A 15,630-nucleotide genomic window follows, 5' to 3' on the forward strand; every position below is an offset into this window, starting at 1 on the left:
AAAAAGAAACTTTAAAGTCAAATTTAGTGCTTGTATTTTATAAACGATCTTTTTAATCAGCTTTTGAAAAGTTTTTTTTACAAATTATGTACATTAACTCTTTGACACAAAAGTCATCACTACATTTCTTTAAATTTATTGAGTCCATTGTTTGAATTAAAATTGTAATGGAAATAAATGAAACAGAAAAGATATGAATGATCCAAAGCAACCACTCCCTAAAAAACTACATATTGTGGGAACTAATTTAATGATAGATTTATACATAAATAGCAAATTAAATTGAAATTATATGGAAAAGGATAAAAGCTCTAAAATTATTTATAAATATAGTAAAAATAGTACAATTTTTTTAATATAATTCAATAGACCAAAATAGACTACTAGTTGTGTCAGTCATGATCCAAATAAACATTGGATAGTAGTCTATCTTGATCTATTATCATCTATTGTAGATATATTGTGATATTTTTTCATATTTTGTAAATACTTTGGTTATTTTTGTTATATTTGAAAATAGCTCAAATTTGTATTTTGATTATTCAACGAGTATATTGTGTGGTTGTAAACATTGACCCATAACTTTCTAGTATGAAGTGTGGCATGTTAAACATAAATAAACTTATTGATCATCTAAAAGATTATAAGAATCTTTGAATCTAATAGCAAGTTAGTTCCAAAATACTATGCAACGAACTTTAGCCTCCAATTCCTACTTTGATAGTGAGGATCGAGTTGTATCTCAATTGATAGTATACATTATGAATATTATTATTAACGTTATAATCATAGGATGAACAAGAATAATAAAATGGAAATATATTCAGATATCATAATATTTGAAACTAAAATAGGGTTTATAAGATACACATTAGGCATATGTTGTAAATTAAATAGTTAACTAAAAGGATATTTGATTAGTTATCAGAAACAAAGAAATGCCCCTTCGTCTACACCAAAGGCCTCTATTTGGGTCAATAATGTCATATGGATCGGTTGTGGATAATGGTTATATCCAAATCAATCTCAATGTAAATAATGGCCATATTTTTAGACAAAATAATGGCCAAATTACATATTTGCCCACTTAGTTAATGTGTGTAGCAACTACAAGATTTTAAATTAAAATATGGAAAAGGAAAAATAAAATGTGTGATATATTATTTCAATTCTCTACTTTAAAATATATATATAAAAATATGCAGTCTTCCTATAATTACATATAATACTTTTATTTTAACTATATTAATATCTCACTTTTTAGCCACGTATTCCTAGAAAGAAGAATAAAAGTTGTTTATGCTATCATGGCTTTAGCATCCTTCCAATGGTGGCTCTTTATTTTTTGAAATATGTTTTTGCTTGTATTCTTGGCGAGGAAGTGAAAAGAAACAAGGTTTTGGTGGTTTGTTGATTTTGTTTTGGCTGAAGAAAAATGATGCAAACATAGACATTATCTAAAGTTGGTTTTTGCACATTTATGTGGGGAATATTTCAAGAAAATAATTACATGTCGGTATGCTTGCCTTTTTATATAGACGTCTTTTTTTCAAAATTCCACGTGATAAAACTAAAGATCAGCTACTTCTTAATTATTATTATTTTTTTCTTTTGAAAAAAATGCTTAGTTATTTACAGTAATTCATCAACAAGTAGAAAATTATTATAATGGAAAATTTTGTAAAGATATTTATAAAATATATCAAAATTTTAGATTCTATCTTTTTGAATTTACGTCGTAAAAGTCGTAGTTTGTAATTTAAAATTATATTTTATTTCAATATAATTGTTATTTGAGAAATTGTTTTTAACACCCAAAAATAAGGTAATCTTAAATTTAATTATCTTTGTTTAATTTAATTATGTTGGAGTTAGGAGACTTTTAAAAAGTATAACAAAGTGGTAAAATATTTACACTATATAGAACAATTTTAAAAACTGAAAAAGCCTACAAGACCACTGTGAAAAATACAAAAAATGCCCCGTCAATCATGCCGTCACAACGTGCGCATAATATATTTGGTATACAATCATTTAAATTTGGCTATTGTTTGATACACGATCCTTTAGATTTGGTCGTTTAGATTTGGCTACAATTTTTTTTTCAATTAAATCGTTTAATTTGGTTACCCGATCGTTTAGATTTGAACCAAAATATCTAAATGATTTGTTTTTCAAAATTTGGTACACGATCGTTTAGATTTAGCTAAACGATTTTTTTTAATTCTTTTGGTACACGATCGTTTTTTTTACACGATTGTTTAGATTTGTTTACATGATCGTTTATTTTTTCAAAATTCTTTAGTACACGATCGTTTAGATTTGGATAAATGATTTTTTTTAAATTCTTTTGGTACACGATGATTTATTTTTTTACACGATCATTTAATTTTTTTACACGATCGTTTACATTTTGCCACTCTAACTTAATTGATTCTTTTCAAGGTTCTTTATACACGATCTTTTAGATTTTTCTATTTTTTGTACACAGTCGTTTAGATTTAGTTACCCAAATTTAAACGACGTAAAAAAAGAAGAGGAAAAGAAGAAAGACAATGGAAAATAATCGCAACAGAAAAAAAGAAGAGGAAAAGAAGAAAGACGATTGAAAGGTTAAACGTGCAAAAAAAGAATAGAAAAAGAAGAAAGACAATGGAAAGAAGTCGCAGCGAAAAAAATAAGAGGAAAAGAAGAAAGACGATGAAAGAAATCGCAGCGAGGAGAAGAAGAAAGACTGAAGGGTAAACCTGGAATATTTACAAAATGGCCAACTTCATGGGCTCTGTTACACGGGCTGTAAATAGTTTGGGGTTTTGTTATATTTATGAAAATTAACCTTGGAGTTATTGGGTGTTAATTAAGATATTTGTTGAGAATTGTTGGTATGTGGAAGTTAGAATTTATTAAATACTTTTAGATGATTGATTAAGGAATTAGGATTTAGATTAAAGACTTGATTTTTGATTGAATGATATTAATTAATTTGACGAGATTTAAGGATTATGATTAATTATATATAAATATAGGTTAATTTTTATAAATATAAGAAACCAACAAAATATTTATGGCCCGTGTAACAAAATGAAAAAGCCTATAAAGCTTGCATTTTTTATTAAATATTTTATGTTTGCCCTTCACTTTCATCATCTTTCTTCTCTTCCTCTTCTGCAATTTTTTTCTTTCCATCATCTTTCTTCTCGTCTTCTGAAATTTTCTTAATTTTTTTTCAAAATTGTTAATTTGGTTCAAGATTGTATACCAAATATAAAAGATTTTGAAAGAAAAAATGTCGTTTAGATTTGGGTAGCTAGATTTGGATAGCCAAATCTAAACGATTGTGTACAAAAAAATAGCTAAATCTAAACGATCGTATACCAAATAATTTTAAAAAATTGTTTAGATTTAGGTAGCCAAATCTAAACGATTTTCTACAAAAGAATCTTAAAAAAATTGCTTAGATTTGGATAGCCAAAGATGAAAGAATTTCCACTCTAACTTCTTGAATTTCCATTTTACGTGATTCCAAACTCCCACTAATTATGTCATTCTCAATGAACCTTACATTTCTAGTTTCAACTATTCTCATACTGTGGTTAGGACAATAAAATTTATACCCTTTTGATTTTTCTGGATAACCAATGAACAAACCACTGGTTGTTCTTAAATCCAGTTTCTTTTCATGTGGATTATAAATTCTTACTTCCGCTTGACAACCCCAAACATATAGGTGTCTTAAACCATGTTTCCTTCATGTCCACAGTTCAAAAGGTGTCTTTGAAACTGAGTTACTAGGAACCTTGTTTAATAAATATTGAGCTGTTCTTAATGCATAAATCCACAAGGACACAGGTAAATATGAATTAATTAACATGCTTCTAACCATATTCATTAATGTATGATTTCACCTTTTTGCAACACTATTTTGTTGTGGTGTTCCTGGCATTGTATATTGAGCCTATATATCGTGGCTTTCTAGGAATTTAGCTAATGGACCGTGGCATTGTCCATTCTCATCATATTTTCCATAATACTTATCACCTCTATCAGATCTTAAGATTTTCACCTTTCTATCTAATTGTCTTCCAACTTTATTTATAAATACCCTTAAGGCATCTATTGCTTAAGATTTTTCATGCAATAAATAGATATAACCGTAACGTGAGAAATCATCAATAAAGGTGATAAAATACTTTTCTCCACCAAAAGATGGAACATCAAAAGGCCCACAAATATCAGTGTGTATATAATTTCAAGAAGCTATGAGTTTCTTGTGGCTTCTTTATTAACTGTGTGTTTTGTTTGTTTTCCTTTAATATAATCCATACAAATTCCAGGGTCAGTAAAATCCAAATCTAGAAGAATTTCATTCTTTATCAATTTTTTAATTCTTTCTTTGGATATGTGACCTAAACGTTTATGTCACAAGTAAGCTAATGATTCATTAGTTTGACCACGTTTAGTACCAACGTTATGATGTAAGGTTAACAAACTCTCAACAAAAATATTATCAAGCTTTAATTTATATAATCATCACAAAGAATACCAAAACCAATAAAAATGTTATGTTTGAATAAACTAAAACACTCATCCCCAAATTTAAAGTAATAACTTGAAGTATCAAGTTTTGATAAGGAAATCAAATTACGAGAAATAGAAGGGACATAAAAGGTATAAAAAAGGTCTAAATGATGTCTAGTGTCTAAAGTTAAACGATAGGTTCCCACAGCTTCAACTGGAACTTTGACTTTGTTTCCCATAAAAATGAATCTCTTATTTGGGTTTGTGGTTCGGGTCGTAAGGAATCCCTACATCGTATTAGAAACATGAATGGTACAACCAGAATCAATCCACCATGTATTATAAGAAACTTCAGTTAAGTTTGATTTGATACCTACTAAAGCATTATGCTTACCTTTATTCTCAAACCATGCTTTACGTTTTAGACAATCTTTCTAATAGTGCCCAGGTTTGTTGAAAAAACGACACTTATCCTTAATTTTCCCTTTTTGTGGATTGAGGTAGATGACAATTTTACCTTTAATTATTCATGAATGCCCTTTCCATTCTTTTTTCATGTTTCTTTCCAGCTCCTTTACGACCCATGAGATTGGTAGAGTGAATTGATTTCTTAAGTCTCGCTTCCTTTTAAATGAGCATATTTTGTAATTATGCACATTCCATTTATCTTTCAGAGTGTTATAGTTCATGTGAAATGGACCATACTCTAAAGGTAAGGAATTAAGGATAAATGTTACCAAAAAATTCTCATTAACTTCCATTCCCATAGTCTTTAATCTTGCTAGCAAGTTTGTCATTTCAAGGATATGCTCATGTATAGTACGAGAACCATCAAACTTAATGTTGGTTAAATTACTCATAAGTGTTCTAGCAAGTAACTTATCAGCCTACTTTGACTGAGAACATTTTTTTTCATAGATTTCATAAATTCCTTAGCATCTTTAGTTTTTTTAATTGTGGACTTAATATTGTTTGCTACAGTCATTCGTATAAACATTAAGCTCAATCTATTTGATATTTCCCAAGCTTTATAGAAAGATCTATTCTCATCATTGCTAGCAAAAGTAATTGCAGCAGGTTTTTCACTTAAAAGTGCTAAATCAAGATCCAAAACTCCAAGATGAAATCGGATTTGTTCGCACCAATCAGAGAAATTGAGTCTATTAAACTTTATTATAGATGTAGCATGCGAATAAAGAGAAACAGGGGCAGATGCTGCAATTACAAAATAAATATGTTTATACGTCATTGCTTTGAGAAATAAACTTAAGGATACTGACGTATATTTAGATAATATTAAATAATCATTAATTTATATATTGAAGTTCTTTTTTGGAAGGCAAAACAATTTACAACATTTACACTTAACTGATGCTAGATTTAGTTTTATATAATTGATAATTTAAATGCTCAAATTAGATACATTAGTTATCTTTGGATATACTAATAATATCTAACCAAACGCCTCAATTAACCACAATAAGATTCAAAATTATAAAACTACTAATTACCTTTGGACAAATTAAATGTTCTATAATAATGAAAATCAATATACTCATGACAAATCATTAATGTTTCATAATATTATTTCATTCATTAGCATCAAATAAACATGAGTAATTGAATCAACTTTAATTTAATGTCTAAAGATTTACCAATTTGGCCACTTTGGTGACTAACAAATTGTTCATAACATAGGCAGCATGATAAAACAATTCCAATTAACCACAATAAGATTTAAAATTATAAAACTACTAATTACCTTTAGACAATTTAAATGTTTTATAATAATGAAAACCAATATACTCACAATAATATCTTTATGTTTCATAATATAATATAATTCATCATCATCACATAAATATGAGTAATTGAGTATAACCTTAATTTGATATCTATTGAACTTACTAATTTGGCCACTTTGATAACTAACAAATTATTCATAATATAGATATCATATTAAAATAATTATGAATAATTATTTTCTTAATTTGCAAAACAATATCAATAGAATATCTATAAAACTTACTGATTTGGTCACTTTGGTGACTAACAAATTATTCCTTACATATAGATATGGAATAACATAAGTCCCAAGTGATTTACCTCACAATTAAGTTACATATAATAATTTCATCAAAACTTCATGCACTCATACATTATCCTCCAAAATTTAATCGTATAATTTAAATTTTAAAGATAAGTGGGTACTTTAAACATAACATATACATAACACATAAAATATAATTAACATATGATCATCAATTTGAACATAAACTAAATATATATAGAAATTTTCGAAAATTATCAAAATATAAAATTTAATTAGATTTAAGATGAATTAAATTTTCGACACTATCCTAACCTTCATTCGATTTTAATTCCTTTAATTATAGATTAGAATATTGATTTAATTTACTTATGATCTTCGAAAAGATAATTGAAATTTATATTAAAATATATCTTTAATTCTTTAAATTATCAATTCTTCGTTAAATGAGAAACTTTAATCCCTTGAATAAAGGATCAACAACTTTAAACGTTGAATAAAGAATCAGAAACTTTAACATTGAATAAAGAATCAGGGTTGTCGACGGTGGATTTAAATCCTTGAAGAAACTGTAAATAAATTAAATAGTATTCATAAGTTTTCTCACTAATTTGAGAAACACAATATTGCAGCCGGTGGTGAGAATTTTGACTTAAACTTCTAAAATTTATTTCCTTCTTCCAGCTTTCGATAAAATCAAATTCACAATCAATAATCAAAATCTTTAATTCAAATGATAATTGATAATTAAAGATTCTTGATTTAAATGTAAGAAAACATACCGCGAAAACATAAAAATAAATTATTAATCATCTATGTAAAATTACAAGTTCTTAATAAAGGTCCTGATACCACAGGTAAACTTTAGTTTCATGATTATACAATAAAATCCTAATATTGTATATAACAATAATTGCCAAGAATCTTTGAACTATATAATTCTATAAGTTGAATTTAGTTAAAGAATAACATACCTTGATCCATGATAATCTTTTTGAGAAATTTTTTCTCTGATCACTTGCCTTCCTCTAGAAATTAATTTAGGTTTCTTGATGGAAAAAATAACCTACTTAATGAGGCAGTGAGAAGACCAATTCATAAGATTCTATTTATAGACATCAATACCCATCCTCATGTTTAATTAGGGCATTATCTTATTATCTTTTAACCTAATGGACCTAATAAAATAATAATAAATATCGTATAATATTATATTTAAGAATAAATCTAACACTGGATAGATACATTAATTAACAGTAAATATGATTGAATTTTTAGTTTTAGTGAAGTTTTATTTACGTTGAGTTTTTAGTTTAAGTGAGGTTAGTTTTGTCAATTCACATTATTTGTTTTTAATTAATTTTTAGATTTTCCCATCTAGTTGCCCATTTTTTTAAGTAAGAATCAGTAGTCGGAACACAAAAGAGAAAAAAAATGTGGAACACCTAATAAAATTACATTGCGAGGATGATACATGAGTTGATGAATAATTCATTCTCTTTGAACATAATGAAAAATCACCCATTTGAAATACAAAACCAAACTAATGCGATATGTCTTAATCAAACGAAAACCAGACCTCTAGGAAAGAGCCATTCATGCAATTAAGCATAGTAATAAACACCTCACAGTATGAAAAGATAGTTAAAAAGTCTTTACTAGTTGATCAAATTAAATTTACCAACTGAAGGCAATCCATCACCACTTGAGCCTTAACGCATAGGGCGAGAAATAAGCATCTTGAAATTTTGTAATCTTTGACTATAACAAGCTCACCCAGCAAGAAAACATCCCATAACTCGTGATATCATCCCAGCTTGGCACGACATGTCTACATAATCCACTAGTTCGGTACACCAAAAGCGCTTAGCAACTCCTTTCACCTTCCAATATATCAACCTAATATATGAAACAAAACTATAAAACATTCTTAAGTAGCTTAGCTATCCATTCACTTTAAAATGGAAGGGAGGGAATAGCTTCTGGATGCACCAATTTATTTGGATCATCCTAGATAGCTAAGCCACAGCACACACCAAACTGAGAACCTCCTCAGGCAACAACAATAATTCATTAACCCAAACCCTATTAGCGAACCTTTGAAAATTCATGTGTCCTCGTGCCATGATAAAATTTTTCCATAACGTTCTAGCACTATCACACCGATAGAGAGAATGCTCTATATATACTCTTCATCAGCCCCCACACACAAGAACAACATCGATGTATGCCTATCAATTTATAAATTTTACATACTTATTATTAATTGATCAAAAAAAAAAAAAAAAAAAAAAAAGATTAATGTGCATCATTTTTATTTTTGAAAGCCGAGAATGATTATTTACGATCACATGTGGGTAACATTTAAAAAGATAAATTAAGAGTCATTTAGATTGATTTTCTAAATAATTAGAAACATTTTATTTTAGTTTGAAATTCTTGGTTAATACTATAAAAAGTCAATACAAATAAATACTGAACTATACTAATGTTATAAAAATGAGGTACAACTGAAACACAAATATCGAGAAAATATAATATTAAAATAAATAAATTTAAGAAATTAAGAAAAAAATATCTAAAAAATCCCACTTTCTCCGATTGATTTAAAAATTTCACCAATGTGTGAGTGTTTTTCAAAACCCACAAAATGCCATTATCTATAGGCAATTTGGCGAGCATGGGATGGATTACATGGCCACTAAAGGTTTGGTATATTCAAGACACATGGCATAGAAGTTGGATGAGAGGGGGAGGGATATATGGCTATACATTGACACTAATTATAATGGATAATTGTTAGGTTTTATGTCCTAAAACTCATAGATAGTAAACTCGTAAATAAATATATCCGGTAAGGAATCTACTATTAGTCCCACTAGGTGATCTGTTAACTTTCTGTTAGAAACATAATCATAACATTGTGTGTCTAAATGGAGCACGCTTGGATGAGTGAGAGACCATACGAATACCCCTAAATCGTGTGAGTGATCATGTGGGAACAGCCCTAGTCATGCGAGTGATCGTAGGTACAAACTCCATAAACATATCTGTATACGTAGGTATACCTCTAATCGTGCGAGTGGTCCCATCGGAACACCCTTAATCATGCGAGTGATCCTATAGGAACTCCTCTAGTTGTGCGAGTGATCCCATAGATAAGATTACCACTAGAAGAATTTTGGCCTTTAATGTCGGTTTAAAACCGACATTAAAGGCCTTTAATGTCACTTAGCAACCGACATCTTTGTGAGCGTTATTAAAGGCCTTTAATGTCGGTTGGGCTTTAATGTCGGTTTGAAAACGACATTAAAGGCCTCTTTAATGTCGGTTTAAAAACGACATTAAAGGCCTTTAATGTCAGTTTTCAACCGACATCTTTGATGGTGTTATTGAAGCTCTTTAATGTCGGTTGGCCTTTAATGTCGGTTTAAAAACGACATTAAAGCCCTCTTTAATGTCGGTTTGTCAGTTTTCAACCGACATCTTTGATAGTGTTATTGAAGCCCTTTAATGTCGGTTGAACTCTGATATGTCGGTTTAAAACCGACATTAAAGCCTAGTTTTTTATTCATTTTTACAAATTTATTTTTATTTAATTGTTACATTATTGTCCTATAGACCGACATTGGGTCAATGTAGATAAATATGTTTTTCACACGCCAACAAATCAATGAAATTCATATTATGTTAGAAACTATAACGATAGTAAAAATCATAATTTACCTATGATACATAACGATAGACCAAAATAGACTACTGTTTATGTCCATCATGATTCAGATAGACACAAAAAGTATACTGCTTTTTATGGATGTAAAAAACTGCTTCCTAGCACAATGAAACTCAATACCACGGTATCCTGAGAAGAACAAAGATAGAGACGGCAACATGCCAGTTTTCAGAAAAAAAGAAATTTAAAGCCTACAGAAACTCATTTCTTTAAAAATATTTAGAATCATACATCTTAAACAGACCTTTTATCCTTATAAAAGATAAGTTAGAGAATTTTCAAAAACATAACGAAGAATGCCCTATCCAAAACCAACGACAATAGTATTTCTCCTAATATCATCCCCTGAGTTCAAGCTTAACTAAGTTCGATTAGGTTTGGTGGTTTCTTTACCAAATTGAAAGCCTAATTGCGGAATCAGCCCCATGAAAGTGAGAGCGAACTGGTACTGGACTAAACGGCGGTTGATTCAAGTTCTACCGGTTCGATTTTCAGTTCACGTTACAGTAACACTACAACTACTTCAAGGAAATTTCCATTTACGAAACAAAAGGATATTCGACGGGATTTACTTGCTCTTATTCTTACCCATAAATTGGAATTCAGTAAACAGATTATTCCAGAACAAAAGAAAACAAAGGAGAGATAGTTACACCTTGGATGAATTAAGAGCAAACAATGTCCCATCACAAGAAAATCAACTTTATTATTGGGTCAATTGAACAAATCAGTTTAAAGCCTCTCGTAAGTGTGTATACTGCTTTTTGATGGTTTTTAATCACAAATAAAATATTCCACTTCTATAAGTTAAAAACAATTGAAACAATAAAAACAAGAAGTTCACCATTTTGCTGATATTTTTCAAAACAATCCCTTTTAAACGAAGCTCTGAAAAATTACTTGGTCCACAAATGCATATAAATAAACTATCTACTCCAAAACAATAAAAGGGAAAAAAAAATTTCATACCTTCTTCTTCTTCTTCTTCTTCTTCTTCAAGTTCTGTTTTGCAAACTGCAGCCAAAACAGCTGCTTCTTCTCCCATCCAATATATATTCCTCCAAATCTGCAAAGCCAGTAGCTAACAATCCCGCAAACCCAATCGACAGCATCCAAAAATCCCAAACAGAGTGGAAATGAAAATCCAGAATCTCGTAAAAAACTTAATACAATTCCTTAAAGCCTGCGAATTCAAATGCTAAACTTCAAAAAAACCTAAATTCATCAAAACGAAAAAAAATAAAATAAAAGCATCAGAAAAACATCAATTCTGAATAACCGCCAACGATTATCATCATCATCCAAAACAGAGAGTTAACGCGTAAAAATTAAGAAATCTAACCTCTAACACCTTTCTCGAAACCTGAAAATGAAAAATCCGATGAGAACAACTCGAGAATCAAAGGAAATGCGAGATGAAATCCAAGCCACGAACAAGAAAGCCACCAACTAAATTCGTAAGAACAACGGATCTGAGATCTGGGCGGTCGGAAACAGATTTCAGGTGTATAGAAAGTAGAATCAGATCGGAATACGACGAGGGGCGGATTAGTTAGGGCTAGGGTTTTGTCCGCGAAAACCTGAAAGAGTAAAAACAGAGCGGCAAAATAATAATAATAATAATAATAATAATAATAATAATAATAATAATAATAAAATAATATTTAATCTTTTCTATATTCATTTATTAATTTACCGGACATCCCGAGCCGGTAACGTGCCGGTGGTGAGGAGGGTGAGTGTTCCACGTGAGGCACGAGCGCGATGCGACAACGGAAGAAGCTGCCTCCGATGATAGCACGGCGACGAGTTCACACGCGTTGGCGACTGATCAGAGAAGAGAGGGGAGAAAGTGATGAGATTGAGAAAGGAAGAAAGGGAAGAAATGTTGAGAGAAAACCTTCTTTCGTAGGGTTTGGTAGAGAAGAAAGGAGAAAAGAGTAAAGTCTAGGGTTTGGTAGAGAAGAAAGGAGAAAAGAGTAAAGTAAGAGAGAGAAAAATTCAACTTTTTACAAAATTAAAAAAATAAAAAATAAAATAAAAAAGACCTTTAATGTCGGTTCTAAAAAACATGATGTTTAATGTCGGTTTTAAACCGACATTAAAGATAAAGCTTTAATGTCGGTTTAAAACCGACATTAAACATCCGCCTTTTGAAAACCGACATTAAAGCTTATTTTTCATTTTTTCCACCCGACATTAAAGACCAGATTTCTTCTAGTGTACAATACAGGTGAGGTAAAAAGCTTAGCAGGCAAAGTTAACAGACACACCACAATCCAAAAGCATGTAACAATCAACATAACATGTGGCATGGATCATCAGTCATAACAGTTCATAATCATAACAATCCATAAAGCATGAAATCCATAAATCATGCTTAATCATCATGTAACATCAATCGACAACCACAACATTCCATTAACCAATTTTAGCTACTATCAATGCAAAATCAAAATAATAATAATAATAATAATAATACATGTAGCTCTTAAGATTTAAATTCGAAGGTCTAGTAGTAGAATCTTTTACCTCGAGATTAGCTAACAGATATTCCTTAACTGTCAAAGCTTTCCAATGAACCAATCCTAGGGAAATCTAACAACTTAATTAATAAAATTAATAGGTTGCTAAAGACCCAAAAAAATCCTTTTAAATCAACTTACCTAAAGTTGAGGTTGAAACCAATTCAACCTTGATTGAGAAAAATTCAACAAATCAACTTACTTTAGCCAATTGAACTTTCAAGGGAAAGTTCCAAAATAAAACAATATAATTATCAAAATCTTCAACAAAATTTTCACTCTACAATTTAACTAAATAACATCCAAATTATTTAATCAATTCCCATCTCCATAACACCAAATAATATCCATTAGATGAAAATAACGTCCAATAAATTAAAATTAATTAAACAAAACTAAAACAATTAACTCCAAAATTATCTTAATTTATCAATTTATGGGATGTTACAGTTTATATCAATCTAATTAAGTTGAAAAAAGGGGAGGGGGCATGTCTATATCAGGCACCGAAATCACAATTGAAAAAACAATGTGAGATAATTAATTAAACCTTCAGTTAATACTAAAGCTAATAACAGTTGTAGTAGCTAGAGAGATAGCAAAAGAGAATAACACAAGAAACTTTGTTAACCCAGTTCAGCCAATATTGCCTACGTTTGGGGAGCTGCGCACAACCTTGATGAGTAATCTTTATTAATATTCACTTGAATCAATATATATCAAAACAGCATATGGTACTTTGTTCAATAATATGATATAATAACATGCGTCTTGACATCAGACTTCAGGCTCCCCCCTGAATTACTTATCTTTACGATGTCTAACTTCAGGCTCCTCCTGAACACATGAGTGAATATCTTTGACAACATCTTTAAATCCCTCTAAAGATCTCAGTGATCACACAAATCACTGTCTCGTCTGTTACTCATCAAATATTGTAACTTTGATCAACATGGCGATCTCATAGACATAAGATCATAATACCTTTAGAATCCAGTAGCTTCTGCAGACGGCCATTGACATGAACAATCTTCTTCAACTTGTGTTTTTTTTCAATTTTTTCATCATCTATACCAACACCGTAACAACCTATTTATGCACATCTGTATAAATCTTCTTTTCTTTTAAAGAAATTAAAATAACGTCAATGGCCGTTAAATATTATTACGGCCATTAACAAGATTCCTAAAATAATGGGAAATCTTTTATCTTTTGAATATCACATCTTTTAATTAATTTATTAATCAAAGATATATCTTATCTTTTAATTAATTCATTAATCAAAGATATTCCTATAAAATCTTTTAAACAAAATCTTCAACAAACTCCCCCTTTTGTCTAAAAGGAATTTCTTTTCTGGTTCAACTGTTGAAACTAATGAATGATCATACCACAGACTTCAACACTGATGATTCCATTTTCAAAAATGACTTCTTATAACACGAACAATATATTTTCAATTACTTCAATCTTCAAAAGGAACAACAAAACTACATCTGTTACTAAAAAGCAAACAACACACAAAACAAACTTCAAACAACCAAAAACAAAAATAACAACAATAACATCAGCCAACATCCGCCTGCACACCACCACTCCCCCTTTGAACCAGAAAAAATCAATCAGAACTAGGGTCCCCTCGACTTGATAATGGAGCAAAAGCCTTCAGATGACGAATAAGAGAATCAATTTCCAAACGACGTTCAAACAGCAGACTAATGGCAGTAGATAGCAAACGAGACTCGGCTGTAAGGGAATTAAGAATTTTGGAATCCAACTCCCTATCAACAAAGAACCCATCAGTAGCTTCATCCCAGTCCGTCATATCAAACAATCGAGGCCCTCGAGAAGGATGCACATCATTATCTATATCGGGCACATGACTGCCCTGAAAGAGTCTGTAGTTTAGTGATAAGGTCTTAGGATCAGGATCAGGTGCATCCGAGGTGGTTAATACAACAACATTTAAGTGTAGCAGTAAACCAGAAAAGAACCTTGATAGAGCAATTGGAAGCTTGACCCCAAATGATCCAACATGCCTTTACAGTTGATTATATATAAATGTACCAGCGTATACCCTGTCGTCATTGCAGATGCGATACAAGAATGTCCTTAACGCAACAGAAATGCGAGATGCATGGGATGAAGGAAACCAATTTGCAATACCAATCTTATGCAGAATGACATACTTGACGCTTAGAGCACCAGCAGGTATACCATTAGCAGGCCAAGAAGATAATGTCCATCCAGATAATACAGAAGCCAAAACATCAGTTGATGGAGATGATGGAGAAAAGTTATTTGAAACAGCATTCCCCAGAAAGTCATTTATCACAGTAGAAGAAATTGTAAATTTAAGACCCCTAATATGAACAATCTGATAATCTGGGCTACTTGGATCATTAAAATCAGCTGGCAAGTTAACTATGAATTCTCTAATAAGCTGAGGATAAAACGGGCCCACATTCGAAATAGTTTTTGATAACCCAACCTTCTCAATAAGATTCATAATACTGACGCACAAATGATGTTTGTCTGAAATATTTACCTCGTCAGCTATTCTTCGTTGTACAACAAATTTCCAATGCTGTACGCTTTCCTCAAGATGAAACGATATACCATTAATTGGGATTAATGGGATATTTAGAGGAACTTTCTTTCTACCAGTTTTAGTCGTAATGTTTCGTCGATTTTGTTGAACCTTCTTCCTAGATGGCTTTGGTTCTGTAGGAATTGATTGCGTTTCTTGTTGAGCACTCTAATCCATATTATCATCAATGGGAACCTCGCCATTATGATCATCA

The 15,630-nt window shown here is 30.5% G+C and overlaps 1 protein-coding gene across 1 annotated transcript; it reads right to left on the bottom strand.

Annotated features, from left to right (window-relative positions):
* Positions 1-14,444: 14,444 nt before the first annotated feature.
* On the bottom strand, positions 14,445-15,335 carry LOC127148605 (uncharacterized). Its single transcript, XM_051082696.1, has 2 exons — positions 14,904-15,335; positions 14,445-14,840 (listed from the first exon to the last, which is right to left on the bottom strand). The coding sequence occupies exons 1-2, from the start codon at positions 15,333-15,335 to the stop codon at positions 14,445-14,447; spliced, it is 828 nt and encodes a 275-aa protein (XP_050938653.1).
* Positions 15,336-15,630: the final 295 nt, after the last annotated feature.

This window comes from Cucumis melo, chromosome 3 (genome assembly GCF_025177605.1).
Source record: "Cucumis melo cultivar AY chromosome 3, USDA_Cmelo_AY_1.0, whole genome shotgun sequence".
Classification (NCBI taxonomy): domain Eukaryota; kingdom Viridiplantae; phylum Streptophyta; class Magnoliopsida; order Cucurbitales; family Cucurbitaceae; genus Cucumis; species Cucumis melo.

Coding starts and splice junctions, on each gene's coding strand:
- LOC127148605 (XM_051082696.1), bottom strand. CDS start 15,335: ATGAATCTTATTGAGAAGGTTGGGTTATCAAAAACTATTTCGAATGTG. Junction 14,841..14,903: donor GCATCTGCAATGACGACAGG/GTATACGCTGGT, acceptor TTTGGGGTCAAG/CTTCCAATTGCTCTATCAAG.